Consider the following 18734-nt stretch of genomic DNA (forward strand, 5'->3'; position numbering starts at 1 on the left):
ATGGTATTACAGCTTGTTTTTTTTGTGGGAAAGGTTTAAGATTTTTATTGGCAGTATTTTGTGGTACATATTATTTATTGATTAAATGAAAAAATATTTCATCACCACTTGAATTTTATCCATTCAAATTACCTGCTCTTTCTGTAACTAGGAATTGAGGAGGTGCCTTAAGAGCGATTGACAACTTTTCTGGTATTAGTGTATGTAGAAAGAGCGACAGCGAGAACAAAGAATAGAAAGGATAGAAAGTGCAAACATGTTAATGACTAAAATACAAGTTATATTAAATCTTGTCCCACACAACTATATGTATCTGCACGGCTCCCCAGACAGCGCTGCATGTGCTACGTGACAGGCTCCCTTTAATAAAAATGTGACACATGAGGCAGAATAAAGTGCTAAATCTATTTTTATTAAACATACAAAACAATTAAATATTAAAACAAACATTCAATGGTCAAATATATAACAAAGAAAATATATTACAAATCCAACAACAAAGAAATCAGCTCAAACCTTCCAATACCTTTGGTGAAACCATTTTTTTAAGTTAACAAAACACCAGAAAAAAACAAAACAATAAGGTAATAAAATAAAAATCAAATCAACTCTTACAAAACTTAGGGCACTTTTACAGGTCCAAGATTCACTGCCAGAAAAACCTCTGCAATGTAGAGACTGGGCAGGTGGGAGTGGGGTGGGTGAACGTATCTCCTGGTCCAAATTCAACAGCCTCATATGTCTGGACATTGCAGTCAGTTACCGGGCTGTGAATGTCGTATATGTGAAATGGCTTTAGTGGATCCAAAAGGTGCAAACTGTTAACTAGTAGTAAGCAATTAAGTCTGGATAAGTGAAAACAAACAAGAATCTCCAGGCCATAATGGTAATGAAACCTACTATAGTCATATGACATACTGGGGCCATCCATTCTATCGTAAATACATGCTTCCAAGGTTCTCGCTCTTTTTTTTTTTAACTATAAGTCATCAACTTCACAGTAAATGACAAAAAAAAGCTGTATGTTACTGGCAGTACAAGAGGATTAGCCTAAAGGAAGCCTCCGCTTGGATGTCTCTTCCTGTTCTGCAACTATCGGCTGAAGTTGCACTTCACCTAATTCTCGCTCAGTCTACTCTCTGCGCAATTTTTCCAGCATTTACACTGGAAACCAGTGCGAATTACCTAAAAGAGAGCAAATAACTCTAGGCATTATGTGCTCAATGCATGCAGAGGGCAGGAGAAGTTGGAAGTCTGTGGGCTTCAGCTTCAGACCTGTAGATCAAAAGGTGGTGTCAAAAAGGGGATTTTATTATTGGCCTCAATAGGTTCATTGTACTGTACTGGGCACATAGAATTTGAGAAAGGGACAAGAATAATATCATGAAGCTCTTTTCATCTTAAATGATCATTATACTTATATTTTACTAATCATGAAAGGTTTTTTCATATAACGCAATTGTAGGCTAAATATTTCAGAGCTCATAATCCACTAGTAAGGGAAGAATGGAAGGTAAGTGCCATAGCAGTATTTTCTCAGACTGTGCTATGTAAAAGTCTACTTGTGCACAAGTGAAACTAAAGAATTAGTGATTTCCTAAAGTAGTAATATGTAGTAAATCGTGATGAGTGCGCACTACCATGCTCGGGTCTCGTTAAGAGCCGTTGATGCTCGGATGGGCTTGACTCATGTACTGAGCATAATGGGATTCAATAGAGGACCCGAAGAGTTCCTGGTAAAATGCTTGAGTTCCCCCATTGACTTCCATTATACTTGGATACTCAAGTTGCGCCTGTCCAATCATCCAACTGCCCTTAACGAGTACCGAGCACCCAAGCATGGTAGTGCTCGTTTATCACTAGGGGTAATGTACTGCCATATAGGTCGTATCAACTCGAGGTGTAGGGTATTCTTACCAGCTTTGTGCCTCAATCCATCCAATTTCCTAAAGTTATTTTTTTTTTTTTACAACTAAATTCTTGACACCTATATTGCCCTCTGACTGTGGCTAATGTAGATTATTGCAGCCCTATATATTTTTTTTGTGCATTGTGGGGGTTAGAGAACACTATGCTATGAAATACTTAAGACTTTTATGTCAACAGCAAGTGATGAATTGTGCTAATTTGAGGCCCATCCATTACCGCGTGTGACTATCACATAATGAGACCGCAGCTTTACCTCATCTGTTGGTCCATGATGTGATTTCCAGGGAATCCTGGATGATTTAGCACATGTAGGCAGTTGCAGAGTATTATGACATTCGGATGACTCCTTTGTCAGTCTTTCACAGAAAACTCTTTTCTCAGAAGAATCTGTGTCAGACGTTCTGCTCATCAAGAACAATTCAGCCGTCCTCTCAGACATTCTGGTGCACAGATGCTTGAGTGGGCTTCTGTTGTGAAAGAATATTTGGTGCAGTATTACAGAACATACTAAGACTTTCAGGATATGAAACCCAAATGTGTTTTACTAGCATTAATTGGGTGCTGTCACTAGGCAAGAGCAACAGATTTTTATGAATCACTGCAGTCTGGAAATAAGAAAAGCAGTCCAACCGTGATGATGTAAAAAAACCCCACGAAATATCAGGGTAGAACATTTATGAATGGCACTCTATTAAAGTTTCATGTAAACCCTGCTATTTCCTTCTACATTTGTCACACTATACCAACTTCATAGCAGTAAACCAATAATTTGTGAGCGCATGCTAAAATATCCACAATAGATCACAGATTTCTATGTGTTTCCTTCATGACCAGAAGACATTTAGGATTGGAGACTACAATATTCTCCTTATCTACATCACTGTGCCAAAGAATAAGAAAACACACTGACTAACATACCGATTTATGTTTTGTACACTTGTGAAAGTCTAAAGAAAAATGTTAATGACAGTCTGTATATAATGTACAATAATGAGAACTTTATTTTACATAGCCCAAAGATAAAGCCACAAACGGGCTCTGCAGGGTCCTTAAATATTTTATTATCCGCAAACCAAAGAGACTCTATATAATAAAGAAAATGGCAAAATTATTTGGTTCCATATTTATCGGAAAAGAGCAGCACAGCTCAGTGCTCTGAACCCTCATATCATTTGGTAAGTTGGGGGGAGGGGGTAGATTGTGTTTTTTTAAAGGGTTTTCTGAGACATTAATATTGTGTTCTTAAGACCCTCATACACTAATGTCAGCGATACCTGCAGATATTGACGGGTATAGCCAATAATCTGATGTGTTTGGGGACACTGGACGACTGATAGTCGGGTGAAACGTCTATTACGCATGTCCGATTTTGGACTGCCAATCTCATTGTTCTCCTGGAGATAAGCCGCTGACTGACGCGTCAGAAGGTGGCTCTCTCCTTGCGGAAACAGGAGTGCTCAGCTGAACAAGTGCTCTTGTGTAAGAGAATCAGCCAAGATTCCTCCATGATTTGAAGCAGGCTCAGCAGACAGCCATCTAATGTGTATGTGGACCTTTGGCTGAACACATGAGATGGCTGTTGGCAGATTGTCCAGCTGACAGGTAATTCTCGTAGACACAGGAGAATCAGTTTGGCCGTCCGGCTTATCTTTGGAAGAACAGTGTGATCAGTAGTCTGAAATCGGACATGTGCAAGCAACATCTCTCCTAACAATCAGATGATGGTGTCCCCCTAAATTAGATGATCGGTCAAACTCCCAGATATCAGTGGATTTGGTTGAAATCAGTCTAATGTCTATGGGGCACTGATGCGATGACTAGCTGGCTGCCAGTCATTCCCAGTGTGTGGTTACACCCACCGCTCACTATGTGCTGTGTGGTGACTAAAACCACACAAGCTCAGCCCTTATGACTGAATGCCTGAGCTACCGGAGGAATAATGAACATTTCCTTCCAGCAGCGGGGCTCTCAGTATTTCATCAGGATGCTATTAACTTACAGATTAACCCATATCTGCAGGTTTATAGTGACTTTTTTTTTTTTCTTACATGATTGGTTCCCTTTCAGGGTGCAACTGCAGGCCAGGTGCGGCACAGCTCAGTACATTGTTTAGTGGCCAAGAATGGACCTGCGAGTTCTGTTATTCATGTGCATGGGAGAAAGCTTGCAGCACTACTTTGGCCACCACGCAATGTAAGGAGTTGTGCTACTTTCGGTGCGCCACCCCACATTTACGCTTCAGGAAATCAGGCAGTCACTATTATAATACGGATGACCTATTCTAATAGCAAGAAAACAATATTTAAGTCCCAGAAACTCCTTTAGAGACTGTCAAAATGAATACTTAAGTTTTGACTGAAGATAAGCTGTGTGTAGTTTCTTCTTTCAGCAGAGTTGTGTGCCAGCTATGTAACAAGTGCTTACAATTCATAAAGAAGTCTCAATAATCTGAGTATATACACTTACTGTTGTCGCTCTCCACTTCAAGGTTTACAAGGTACCAGTACTTAACTTGTAAACCATATTATATTACTATATAACATAACTTAACCAAAATCTCTACATTCTGATAAAATTTCAATAAAAAAATCTGAACACATTCCAACACTATATACATAATATTTTACTCTAATAATTATTAAATTAAAGCAATTAAGGTTGATAAACTTAGAGTATTTTCCAAAAACATTCCTAAAATTCTTTAAGATTTTTTTTTTTTTAGTCCAATCTATTATTGAAAGAGCTGGACAACAGCCATAACATCAGCAAATATGTCTAGTAATACAGTGAAACGTCCCATAACAATATTACTGAAGAACTCTAGATTTGACATAACTTTCCTACCTACAGTCGATGCAAGTAGGATGTCAATTTTAAAATATAAAACTATAAAATACTGAAAATACGGTTTGGTCGGTCACTAAAATGTGAATATACGCTATGAATGTTAATGAGACTTTGCTGGTCATGTCCAGACACCTTATAAGGAACACTCCAGTGAAAACTGATGCACTGTGTTATGCCTAGTGTAAGGTATAAGGAGGCGGAACATGACACAAGTATTGCAAGAACACCAAAATGGTGAAATCTGCTCTGTCCACTGAGGCCACGTATGAGCCATAACACATTGTATCAGATTTTCTACCTTTTAACATACTTGGTTATGAACAACAAGTATGGATTATTGATACTCATTACATATTTTTTCACTTTTAGTATCACAATAGTGCCTTAAAGGGGTTTTCCTGTTTAACTGCCCACCCCCAAATACAGTTTAAAAAAGGAGGATAAACTGTTTTACCCAAATTTCCTTGGGTCCAGAGTGGAGCCTCCACCACTGCTTCCAGTGCCTGTTATGGTCTGCAGCGGTGATGTCACGCTAACATTACTGCAGCCAATAAATGAGCTCACAGGAATTGGGGTTAGCAGCAAGAGTTTTTGGCTGGGGTGATGTCACATCCCGGCGAGTATGTGGGGGGGAAAAAAAAACAACAAAACTTTTTTTTTAATCTGTGGCCAGGACAGGGTTTTTTTCCCCAATACTGGAGAACCCCTTTAAGTGATGAGAAGCTACATAGCTGTTTCTTTTCTATGTTTAAAACTTGGCAAAGAGGAGGCCAAAGTATGAAGGACAGAGATTAGAACCTGCATATTAAATCCAGGGTTCTCGTGAAGGTGCTCTGGAATAGACTGTAAAAAGTCTCCCAAATTCTGCATTGTGGCTAAAGCTTCCAGGTAGCACACCACCACTGAACTGCTGAAGGAAGGGCGAGCACTTTTTGCATGTTCAGCCAAAAAAGCAGAATTGGGATACATTGCTTTGGCGGTAAGGGTATCTGAGGGCAAACCATATGCAGAAATAAAACTGACCAACATTCTGGAGAGAAGAAATGCACTAAATTCTAGCTTATGGTTATCAGATAGTTGAATGGCATGTTTGTGAAAATCCTCAATAGTTTGCTCCACTTGAACGATCTCAAAAAGTTCATTTTTGAGTTGTGCAGAAAAGATATAATCCAGTGGAAACCTCCCATCAGAATCTTGTTGCTGTAATATGATTGCTCCTGCAAAGACAGAGAGATTGATAATGTATTGAGCATTGTGGAACCCATACTTTACTAAACCATGCAATTTTTACTGAAATGTAAACTAGACATCCCTATTCCCTGTACACCACTACATAGCTGTAATAGCAACAAACGTTTGACATCTTACAACAGATACAGTCCTGGCCAAAAGTGTTAACACCATTGAAATTTTTCCAGCAAATTAAGTATTCCTCCCTGATAATTACACGAAATTACACGTTTATTTCCTTTGTATATTGGGACACCACAAAAAAAAAAAAAGAGGGAGAAGGCAAATGGGAAAACAAAAAATCCTACAAATGGGCCAGACAAAATTTTTGGCATCTTCAACTTAAAATTTGGTTGCACAATCTTTGGAGTAAGTAACTGCAATCAATCGCTTCCTATTACCATTAAAGGGATTATCCGGCTTATTTTGCCGTTTTCTTTGTAATTTCACTATGGGGCTACATTGGGGCAGGTAAGTAGATAGTGAGCACTTACCTGCCCTGCTGTCAGCCCCTCTCCCCCGGCACAGAGTGGTCATGTGACCGCTCCTGTCGTGATTTTGCTGATTTCTGTGATTTCATGTCAACAGGGGCAGGACCATGTTGACATGCAAAATAGCCACTGCATGTTGCCGCCCTGCTGGGTGAGTACCCTACGTGGAGTACCCGCCCCCCTTACCCGCACCCTCCCACATATCAGAGGCAGCAGCTGATGCATCTGAGGAAGCTGGAGAGCTGCATACACAGCTCGCGTCTGAGCAGTGCCCGGGAATCTGTCCTCTGATATAAAGCGAAGTCAGAAGCAGGACACAGAGGGAACGAGGACAGGTGAGAAGGATTTGTCTTTGTTTGTTTGTTTTTTTTTGCGTGTGTGAAGTATGGCAGAATAGGGGATACTACTACATGACAGAAGAGGAGCAGGAAAGGGGCCATTACTATAGGATGAGCAGGATGGGCACAAAGATGGGGAATAGTACTATAGTACGGGCACAAGAATGGGGCACAGTACTATAGCATGGGCACAAGGATGGGGCACAGTGCCATAAGCATGGGCACAAGGATGGGGCACAGTACTATAGCATGGGCACAAGGATGGGGCACAGTGCTATAAGCATGGGCACAAGGATGGGGCACAGTACTACAGCATGGGCACAAGGATGGGGCACATTACAGGTTGGGGGCATTACTATACGATGAGCACAAGGATGCGGCACATACTACAGCATGTGCACAAGGATGGGGCACATTACAGGTTGGGGTCATTACTATACGATGAGCACAAGGATGGGCACATTACTACATTATATGTGCCCATATTGTGCTGTCCTAGAGGTCTGTGCTAAGCAGAATACTGACAGCCAATGAGTGTGCAGAGGGCGGGGCTGGACAGTGAGGCCGGGCGGTGCTAACTCTGACTGAGGTTTGGCAACCAAGGATAGCAAAAAGTCAAGTTTGCTTGAGCTGCAGGTAAACAAAGAGGTTGCAGAGAATAAAGGGATAATTCAAGAAGAACAAAAGTTAGAAAACAAAAAACAAAAAAACCCTCCTTTAATACACTTCTTACACCTCTCAACTGGAATTTTGGACTCTTCTTAATCAAACTGCTCCAAGTCACTCATATTTGAAGACACCTTCTCCCAACATCAATTTTAAGATCTCTCCACAGGTGTTCAATGGGATTTAGCTCTGGAATTATTGCTGCCACTTCAGTAATCTCCAGCGCTTTGTTTCCATCCATTTCTGGGTGCTTCTTGTAGTATGTTTGGGGTCATTGTCCTAATGGAAAACCCATGACCTAGGATGCAAACCCAGCTTTCTGACACTGAGTACTACACTGCAATCCAAAATCATTTGGTAATCTTCAATTTTCATGATGCCTTGCACAGTCAAGGCACTTAATACCATGGGCAGCAAAGCAACCCAAAAACATCTATGAACCTCCACCCGATTTAAAGGTGTTATTTTTCTTTGTAGGCCTCATTCCATTTTCTGTGCTTTACCAAAAAGCTCTATCCTGTTCTCAACTATTAACAAGACTCTTTACTAGAAGGATTTTGGCTTACTCTCAAACATTTTGGCCAACTACAGTCTAGTTTTTTTTATGTCTGTGTCAGCAGTGGGTCCACCTGGGTTTCATATCATAGCATTTCATTTCATTCAAATATCAACAGACAGTTCGCCCTGACACTGATACAGCCTGAAATTGGAAGGACAACTTGAATTTCTTTCTTCTTAATTATGTTGTGTACTGTGGACAAAGGAACATCAAGATCTCTGGAGATTGACTTGTAACATTGACATTGTTGATATTTTGAAACAATTTTGGTTTTCAGGTCCTCTGTTCTCTTCTCTTTCTGTTCTCTATGCTTAGTGTAGCACACACAAACAGACAAAGCAAAGATTGAGTTAACTTCTCCCCTTTTTTTCTGGTTTCAGGTGTGATTTTCATATTGCCCACACCTGTTACTTGCCGCAGGCAAGTTTGAACGAGCATCATATGCATGAAACAAAGTGGTTTACCCAAAATCATGGAAAGATGCCAACAATTTTATCCAGACCATTTTTGCAGTTTTGTATGAAATTTAGGCTAATTTGCATTTTTTTTTCTTCTCCATTGTAATGTGTGTTGTTCCAACATACAAACATGTGTATGACAAAATATGGGTGATTGCAACGATTTTCTGGTAGAAACACTATTGGCTATGATTGTACTATTTTATATATATATATATATATATATATATATATATATATATATATATATATATATATATATATATATATATATATATATATATACACACACACACACACACATTTTATATATATGTATACACGCATTATATATATTTATATATATATATGTATACACACACACTGTGTGTATATACATATAAATCCACACACACACATATATATGTGTATGTATGTATATAAATCCACACACATTATATTATATATAAATTATATTTATATATAATATAATGTGTGTGTGGATATATATAATATATACTGTATATATATATATATATATATATATATATATATATATATATATATATATATATATATATATGTAGATAGATAGGTAGATAGATAGTGTTTTGAACTTTCAAATTTCAGGCTCTATGTCTCATCATCAACTACAGCTTTGGAAGTAAGATTACTTTCTGGAACAATTTCAAGGGTGCCAACACTTTTAGCCATAATGGCACCTATCTATATGTCTTCATGTATGTGGCTGTGAGACGCAGAAATATTATATTATATATTAAACTAGAATAAGTTATGTAGGGGGAGTGTTGTGTGCTAATGTTTTATAAAGCGGTGACGTGTACAAGAATCCATATAATAAAGTGTAATTTTAATACCCAAGACAAATATGGTATAAGGGCTGCATAAATCTATCTAGAATATCCCATGCACTTTCCGCAGACTGGCGTTACCTGACTTGACAGGCCAATCACCAGACTGTGACAGTGCCAAAGATGAGTCTGCAAACTGGTGTGTGATGAACTTGATGAATGCAAGTTCAACTAGATCTCCTCCCACAGGACAAGAAAATCATCATCTAAACAATTCTTCACATCAGCCCATTAAAAAAGAAAAAAAACACAACAACCACCCTCTGCACCACTGCTTCTTCCTACAGAGGAACAGCGTCTAATCTAATATTGGCGGCTGCATCACTGAGACTGATTGAAGTGCAGCCAGGTATTGGCTTGAGTTGTCTCTGCTGATAAATAAAACACCTAGAAGACAGACAAGAACACTTCAATAAATCCCAGCCATGAGGAACGAAGAAGACAGAGAGACGGCGAGACTGACACACACACTAAGTGGCCTTTAGAGGGCAGGAGAAGTCTACGAAAAGGAGAAAAGGAGAGCAGGACCCGACAATGGTGATTTAAGTGCCATAAGATGTGTCCTGTTGTAGCTTAGGAGATTTCAACTCACACCATGCAACCATATAAGAGGTGAAAATCATTACAGTCTTGTGAACAATGTATAAAAGTCCGGAATAACCTCATACGATCATGTAATGCAAATCAGCGTTCATCAGTGCTTTATCTAATCCTATATATACACTTCTTAAGCAATTAAAGCTTTTCATCCAGAAGAGATGTTGTATGATTTAAAATACAATACAGAGATAAATAAAAAAAATAATATTATATAAACAATATGCACATTGCCATGATGTATACACCACATGGATTTAATATAGAGATGCACTTTAATTCATATGGAAATACATTTTTAAAACAAAAAAGAAAATCAGCAAAAAACACAAAAATGTAAAGAAAAAGAAAGAAAAAAAAAATATTAAAAAATATATATATATTTGTATTTTACAATAAAACCCAAGGTAAACATACATGTCTGTTTCCTTACCCCCATGCTGAAGTAGCATTTTGCCAATTTCGACGTGTCCGTTTTGTAGAGCATCATGTAAGGGAGTCACACCATCCACATGACTGAGCAAGTCGACTTCTGGGCAGCGCTGCAAGATTTCGCGGACACATTCTGTGCTGCCATGGTTACAAGCCTCATGTAAAGGCGTCCAGCCTGCATTGTCTGAGTTATAAATCAGCAACAATTAAAAGAGAATCCATCTAAAACACTGTACACATCCCACATTATGAAGAAAGGAAAAAGAGGAGGAAAAAAAAAATCCTGAAGAACAACGCTGTGTGCACATCGGTGTTAAACAATCATCGGAGCAACCAAGGATAGAGGAAGAAAATCAATATTGTTAGTATCGCTGTTCATCTTGGCACATGGTACACACTTTAAAAACTAATCTGACTCCTACCAGCTTGAATTCAATACTAAAATAAAAAAACACAACAGAAGGAAAAAAAAAACAAAAAAAACAAACAAACAACAAAAAAAGGAAATAAAACTCACCTTTTGCATTAATATCATTTCCAGGAATGGAAAGCTGTAGGTGCAGCTTCTTGACATTGTTGCTTCGGCAAGCTTTATGCATGGCTGTTTCACCTATCACATAAAATGGATCGGTACAATTAATGGTGGAAAGATGTATAAGGCGGCCGGCCTATCAGATGAATTTTGAATGAAAGCAAAAAAAAATAAAAATAATAATAACTAAATCACATCTCGAACCCAGTGCCAATGATGTGTAGTAAAGTGAGCAGTCAGTCTGCAGCCCCGCGCCTGCCTAGCTGTCGAATTCTCTCCTTAATCCTCCTCCTTTAGCTTTTAAAGCTTCTATGACTTACAATAAAAACTCAAAATGAACAGTGAACTCCAAAAACACTCGGTTTGGAGGCAATAAAAGTTTAGAGTGTGCAGTTGCCCTTCCCTTAAAATTATTCATGAACCTCTATTACACGAGTCGTCCTTTTACACAGCATTTATAGCTTAATTCAAATGAATGTCTCTGGCCAAGCACGAGTGCCTCCACACAGTAAAGGATAATTCACAATTTCAGATCCTTTAGCAGATGGTTTGCTGCTCCTCGGTAAGCTGCCTTGACTACAGAGACACACTGCGAATAATGTGAAGAGAAGGGGACAATATAAATCTAGACATTTAAAATGAAAGCTGAAATGACAAGCCCGGTAGAATTTACAGTTGTTTTCTGTGTTCAGCCAATAGTTGCGATAAGAAAACTGGAGGGCACTGTATGACAGAGTATAGCTCTGGCACTGTGGAGAGGAAAGGCACAGATGCAAGAAAAAAGGGAGTGAGACCGTAGAAATTACTTATATTTCTACACTGACTACGAGCAAATATGGGGTCTAATTATCTAGATTTACGACTTGGAAAACAAACACAATCAAACTAAACTAATAACATACCAGTAGTTTAGTTATCCTGACTAAACAACCAAGGTGCAGCGAGAAAAGATAAGTGGACCTCAAGGTTTACGACTTCTACAAATTGGCAAAAATGTGTTGACGCAATCTCAATATGTTTTTATTACCTAAACCTGTATAAGTGTGTGTATACTGTAGCGTAAGTGTGTTACTATAATCACAGAACTCCGATTTCCAGTTTCGCTCTGGTCCTCTTCTTAACCACATGACTTCTATTCCATCGGAACACACTGTGGTCTATGTATGAGCAGGAAGCTGCTTTAACGATATAAGTCTATGGAGCCTCGTTCTAATGCTCCATAAACTTATATTATAAAAGGGACTTCCGGCTCACACATAGACCACAGTGTGATCTGATGGAATAAAAGTCATGTGAGCGAGAAGAGGACCAGAGTAGAGGTGGAAACCAGAGAAGATGGTGATCAGCTAATATATTAAGAGACTACATTACACAAATATTCCCACAAGGAAACTAGAGTATGATCTCCAGCACTTCAAAGAAGGTTAAAAATATTTATTGAGGTTCTATTAAAAAAGATCCATCGATCATGCAACATGTTTCAGCTAGTAGAGCCTTATTCAAGGATTGGCAATCCTTGAATAAGGCTCTACTAGCTGAAACATGTTGGATTTCTCTTAATGTGTCCCCCCTCACTGTTTTCATGATCGATGGATCTTTTTTAATAGAACCTCAATAAATATTTTTAACCTTCTTTGAAGTGCTGGAGATCATACTCTAGTTTCCTTGTCTGTGTTCTGCCTGAGGCCACGGCAGTTCCGTGCACCAACACCGATCCTGACCTGGACTTTAGGAAGGGTGAGCTGAACTACTTTTTCTATTTTCTGTCAAATATTCACACAAGCCTAGCTAATAGAAAAATATTGTGATTGCTTCTTTAAAGAGAGGAGATTTGAAGCGTGTTTTACAGGTGCTTGGTCCACGATATCAAGGCACAAGGCACACAAAGCCTAGTTACTGACTCATATGTTTGTCTAAAAAAAGTGGTTACCATAAAGCTTGGTTTAGATAGGGAAAGTTTACATTTAGCATATGACCGGTAATGCCAAGCTAACTGAGGGATTCCTCTTGATATGAACTTCCAGGCTCATATATGTCTATGAGGTTACAAGCTTGCTCAGGAGACCAATAATCATTCTGGCAATATAATCCATATACCAACAATGAAATATTCCAGAAAGAAGAATTGAAAGGATAGCACTCACCGGTAAATTATAGCTCTTTATTATCTTCACGTCACATTACCAGACATGTGGGAGGGTAGGTGCAGGACACACATGGACAGACACGTGCCCCACACCTACCCTCCCACCTATCTGTTAATGTGATGTTAAGATACTAAAGAGCTGTAATTTGTCAGTGAGTGCCATTCTTTCAATTCTGTTTTCTAGACTTTTTGCTTCTGAGCCCCCAGATTGAGCAATGCCGGTCGCAGCGAGTCTTCAATACCCTTTCTCCTGCTCTCGTGTCTATGGCCCTTATTTAAAGCAGCAGTGCCGGTGTTCTCTAACCGGATCTTCTGAACAATGAAATATACCCGTGTCTGAATGCTCATGAACCATGCCTTGAGGCACATAACGATGAGAAGACTTATTATAGAGATACAAAAAGCTGGAAATAGCTATAAAGCACTGATAAAGACATGGATACATATCAAGCCAGAGTTGAACAAACTGAACAATTGGAGAAAACTCAGCACTGTAGCTACTCTACCTAGAAATTGGGGGATCCTGTTTAGATCACCTCCAAAGTACACAGGTAAAATCTGAATGTTCAGAAAGAACCCAAAAGTAACTACAAAAGACCTAAATCCCTGTAAGGAGCATTGGGACGGTTTTGCTGCCTGTGGACATTTTGAAATCATTAAGGGAACAGTGAATTATGAGATGTATCAAAACATTTTTCAGAGGATTTTAAGACCAGACTTAAATGACCTCAAGCAGAAGAAATGTTAGGCGACAAGACTAAGCCAGTAAAATTCTAACCTTATGAAAGTTAATTTCCAGACCTCAGGGTGCAGCTAAATTTGTTTCCAAATATTGGAGAAAAGATCGATTTCATGGATCCAGTCCAAGATGTGGCGTATTGAAAAATGTCACCTTGTGCCCTGTGATACTAATGTACCCCTCGATTTGCATTAGATAATTTCTGAAAGGCAATGCAAGGCCTTTTTCCCAACCAGATGAATGTAATAAAGCTGAAGTCATTTGGGGCACATTTGAATGTTTCATAAAAATTTGTGACACTTTAGAGCATAGTGCAGAGGGAAAGATTGTTCCAGAGCGTAAAAATAGTGATTATTTTTAACTATTAAGATCCATCAGTAGAAAAAAAAACGAACAAAAAAAAAAAGAACCCATGTAGTTTGTACCGTGTAACAGACACCAAGTGCTTTATTGCGTTTGTACTGATTGATTTTAATAATTGAAATAAAACACTTTTTTTTAAATTATGTATGTTTGAGTGCTACAACTATCTTTCCCTATATGCGCAACTAATGGGACCAACTGCCTTCCTCACCAACTGCCTGCCTCATTCCGTGCATCACCAGTAAAATCAACCGGGAGTGATTTTTTTTTTCTTATCCGTTGCTTATACTAGGAGTGTCTGGAGTAGCTCTCAGAAGCTCAGCATCTTGCCAAGTTGACATTTGCCCAGAAACTATGAAGGGAGATGTGATCCTTGGTTAGTTCAGCTATGGTTTTCTCAAATATAGGGTTGGGGTAGTTTAGGGGGTATAAAGAACAATGAATTTCCCTAGTTTAATAACCAGATGAGCCAGAACAAACCAATAGAAGTATATCTCCTAATCTAGCCCCTGCCAGAGCTGTGTGGGGCACGGGGAGCTCAATTCTCAGACTTCACCTTTGGTGTAACTAATGTGGTAACCCAAAAAAGTGCAAAGAAGTGACAATCGGTATTAAAGGTGTGTTTATGGGTTGTCCATAAAAAGTATGATATCTGCATAAAGGAAAAGTTTAACTTTGCTCTGACCAATTGTGATAGTAATATAAATATCTGTCTTCAAAGGATCTTGCAATTGTTTTAGCCCATTTTTACATAGGGGCTGACAAGGATGACAAGGGAAACACGTCTTGTGCCTCTCTAAAGAGGAAATGGATGCTATGTAGACCTACTAGGAAAGCTGTAAAGTTCCCACTGAGATCTATTATTCAGCATCAATCCCACATAACATATTTAATCCTTTTGCCTGCACCTAATGAAAGCAAGATAGTCCAGCACTTCTGTAAAATCAAAACTTTTGTAAATAAATCCATTTAATACAGAGAGTCATTGATAGTAATATAATTGTCAATAAGTGATGCATTTTGAATGTCACTAGTGATGTCACAGTCTAACATGCGATGATGTGTATAATAGTTAAAACCAGTGTGACTTCAATACTTAAAGGGGTGGTCCGAAGTCCAAAGTAATTTTCCCCCTAAACATTTAGTGCCGTAATTTTAACTATTTTCTAATATACCGTACTTGATTAAAAATTCACTAAAATTCTCTCCTAACTACAGTACCTGGGTTTCTATTTTTTTTTTACTTCATTTTTGATGACGCTTCGTTTGAGAATCCCAGTACATCAGCAGTGACACTCATTTCCAGGGCTGGTCGTGTACCTGCGTGCTGTACTTTGCGGGATGTGAAAAATGACAGCGTGCGCCGTTACCGGCTCCAATCAGCTGTTATAAGCTGGCAGGAGAGCCCGTTGTCAGGATACCTGGCATACAGAGCGCAGTGCTGCCCCCATAACTGAAGTCACTGGTCTCTGCACGCCGGGTACTCTGTCAATGCTTTGTTGCTGGCTTGTTACCTGTGATCTAAGTGGTCAACAGAGAGCGCTGTCATTGTGCACATCCCACAGAATACAATGCACAGACACCAGTCCAGCCCCTGGACTTCAGACCACCCCTTTTAAGGGTTATTCCCACAATCACCTAATTTTTCACAAAGCACAGTAAATGCATACTTATTGTTAATATACATAAGTCCGACAGAACATTTCTTTCTTGTAACTTTGTGTCTTTTTCCGCTGTAGCTGTCCCACTATGTATCCAGCTTTGTATAACTAAATGGGCAGTCCTATTCTTACACTGCTAAAACTACATCTCCCAGCAGCATTTTCTTCTCCTCAGTGCTGCAGACCCCCTCCCCATCTCATGTGTGCTCCTAACTATCCCCACCTCCCTGAGTTGTCAAGCTAATCTATGTGTATAATTCATCTTATGCTTCTGTGCCCTCTCTGACTGAGTACCCTGACTGACTGATTTAATCTTCTGTTATTTACATTAACATAGTGATCTGAGTAGTTTTACATCATTGTTACCTGGATTCTAGCAGAGCTCAGCTATCCTGCACTCCTCCACAAAAGAGCTTGTAATATAGGGTACGTGCCTATAATCAGGACCCGCTGAGTCCTGGACACGGCAGGTCCTGACCTGTGTAGCTGTGAGTCTCCTCTGCAGGAAAACACATGAGACCGCAACTGCTTGTGCCCATGATCAGGGTTTGGGGTGCAGCGGTCTTTCGCTGTGTTATCCTTACAGAGATCGCCTGTGACTCCGTAGCTAAGAATTGACATGCTGCGGCTCGGAAAGCTGCACCGCAGATCAGTTTACACTGCAGGCTGCACACGCACAATGGGCACAGGATTTCTATAAAATCGCATCCACTGTGCTTGTACTGTACATCACAGCGTTTTGGACGGAGGGAAAACACTCGGCATCCAAAACACTGCAAACACTGATCGTGGGCGCACAGCCTAATAAGCAGAGCTGAGCTGTGTTTCTTGCCTTTTGCCAAGACATAAGAGGTGAGAAATTACAAATGCTGCTCTGCTGATGATTATGGCACAGGATTATGGTCATAACTTATTGATTGGCGGGTGTCTGACTGCTGGGACTCCCACCGATCGGCAGAACATGAACCCTTTATCCCTGTTAGAATGGAGCTGCAGTGTGTATGCTCGACAGATGCTGCACTGATTCTCTATGGGGCTGCTGGACAGTGCTCAGCAGCCGATAGGAAATAAATGGGGTGGCGATTGTGCATGCACACTGCAACTCTATTCTACAGGGGATAAAAGTGTCGCATCAGGGATAAACGTTCTGCAAATTGGTCACTGAGCAATCAAAAAGTTAGCACCTATTCATTGAAAAACTGATCCCTTCTTTTCACAAGAGAACCCCTATAAGTGCAGGATAACATGCGTTACTTTAAGGCTATGTGCCTACGGTACTCTGTACCCGCGGATTTTGCAGCGGAAAACCCGCGGATTTATCTGGATATTCCAGATAAATCCACAGGCTTACGCAAGTACACACACGCCCCATGTTACACTATGGGATTTGGGGAGTGCTGTATCAATGCTGCGGTATGTGCGGCTGCAGAATATGCTGCGGATGTCCCGCAGCCGCACATAACTGCAAGTCAATTATTCATGCGGAAATATCTGCGGATGTCCCGCCTTTCCACTATGGAGGTAGAGTATGGGACTTCCGCAGGTATTTCCGCATTTGTTCCGCAGGTTTACCACAACAAAAAATACTCGAATCCCGCAGCAATGGATAGCTGCGGATTCCGGGGAGCAGCTGCGGGAAACCTGGAGACAAACCTGCAGCAAAGTCCGCGGGTACATTGTCCCGTGAGCACATAGTCTAAGCGTGTTTGTCCGATTTTTGTGTTTTCTCTGAAGACTCAGATGATGCACCTTTTTGACTGCACTTGGACGCCCAAAAAATTCGTCAAATTTTTTTTCTTTTATTTCTGCTTCAGCTAACTTTAACTTATTAGTGCAGTGTTTATTCAGCATCGCACTGTTTTAGCCAGTGTCATTCATGATACACAGATATGGTATTAAATGTAAGCACCAAATCTATTACTGTGGACGTTCCCCACTACAGCGTCTGTCCTGGGCAAATGCAATTCATTTACGTAAAATACTTGGGCTTAAATAGAGATGTAAATGAAGCCAAGGGTGATGTAGTCTGGGCTCAGTGCCTGGAGTAAAACAGTCCATATGTGAAATCTCTGCAGCCTAACAAGACACAGCCTTTGTTCACAGAACGTCTAGGCCTGACACGGATAGACAGGCGGCATTATACTACCAAATCAGATGGTGGCTATACACTGATCAGAACAGATGCAGGACCAACGCTGTAGTGGAAATCAACACAAAACTGCATATGAAATGTTACATTTTAATGTCAAACCATTCCACACTTCTAAACAGACCTAAATATAGGCACTATTCTGCGATAAAGTGAGCTTAGAGGGGCTGACGAACGTCATCTTACGTATAGAATTACAAGTTTACAAATACATTGTCTTCCTGGCTTACACCTCTATTGTTGTCCAAAGCAGCATTCACTTCAGAGCAGACATTTCCCAACATACCCTGCTGGCTAAGCGTCTTTCCAGAATGTTATGTTCAAAATATCTCCTTAAAGGGAATCTGTCACCAAGTTTTTGCCACCTAATCTGAGAGCAGCATAATGTAGGGGCAGAGATCCTGAGTCCAGAGATGTGTCACTTAGTGAGCTGCTCAGTGTAGTTTTGATGAAATCACTGTTTAAGCAGCAGTAGATTATCATTAGAGGACTACTTGTCGTGCTGCCAGGTAGTCCAGCATATTCATGAGCGCTGTATAACTGCTAGATCTGCAGCAGAGGAAACATTGATTTTATCAAAATGACAGCAAACAGCTCAGTAAGTGACACATCGCTGGAATCAGGGTCTCTGTCTCTACATTATGCTGCTCTCAGATGGAGTAGCAAAAAACCTGGTGACAGATTCCCTTTAACTTACATTGTCAGCGGAACAACATTCCTACCAACAAAACAGTAACCTTCACTCT

At 39.9% G+C, this 18734-nt stretch overlaps 1 protein-coding gene across 1 annotated transcript in view; it reads right to left on the minus strand.

Moving 5' to 3' along the window:
- Positions 1–391: 391 nt before the first annotated feature.
- SLF1 (SMC5/6 complex localization factor 1) overlaps positions 392–18734 on the minus strand; it is a 151565-nt gene continuing 133222 nt past the window's right edge. The window contains exons 16-18 of the mRNA XM_075325093.1: positions 10916–11008; positions 10400–10582; positions 392–5993 (exon numbers count right to left, since the gene is read on the minus strand). Of these exons, the coding sequence (XP_075181208.1) occupies positions 5500–5993; positions 10400–10582; positions 10916–11008 (770 nt within the window). The 3' untranslated portion in view covers positions 392–5499. The remainder of the gene's footprint in view (positions 5994–10399; positions 10583–10915; positions 11009–18734) is intronic.

This window comes from Anomaloglossus baeobatrachus, chromosome 1, assembly GCF_048569485.1.
Source record: "Anomaloglossus baeobatrachus isolate aAnoBae1 chromosome 1, aAnoBae1.hap1, whole genome shotgun sequence".
Classification (NCBI taxonomy): Eukaryota; Metazoa; Chordata; class Amphibia; order Anura; family Aromobatidae; genus Anomaloglossus; species Anomaloglossus baeobatrachus.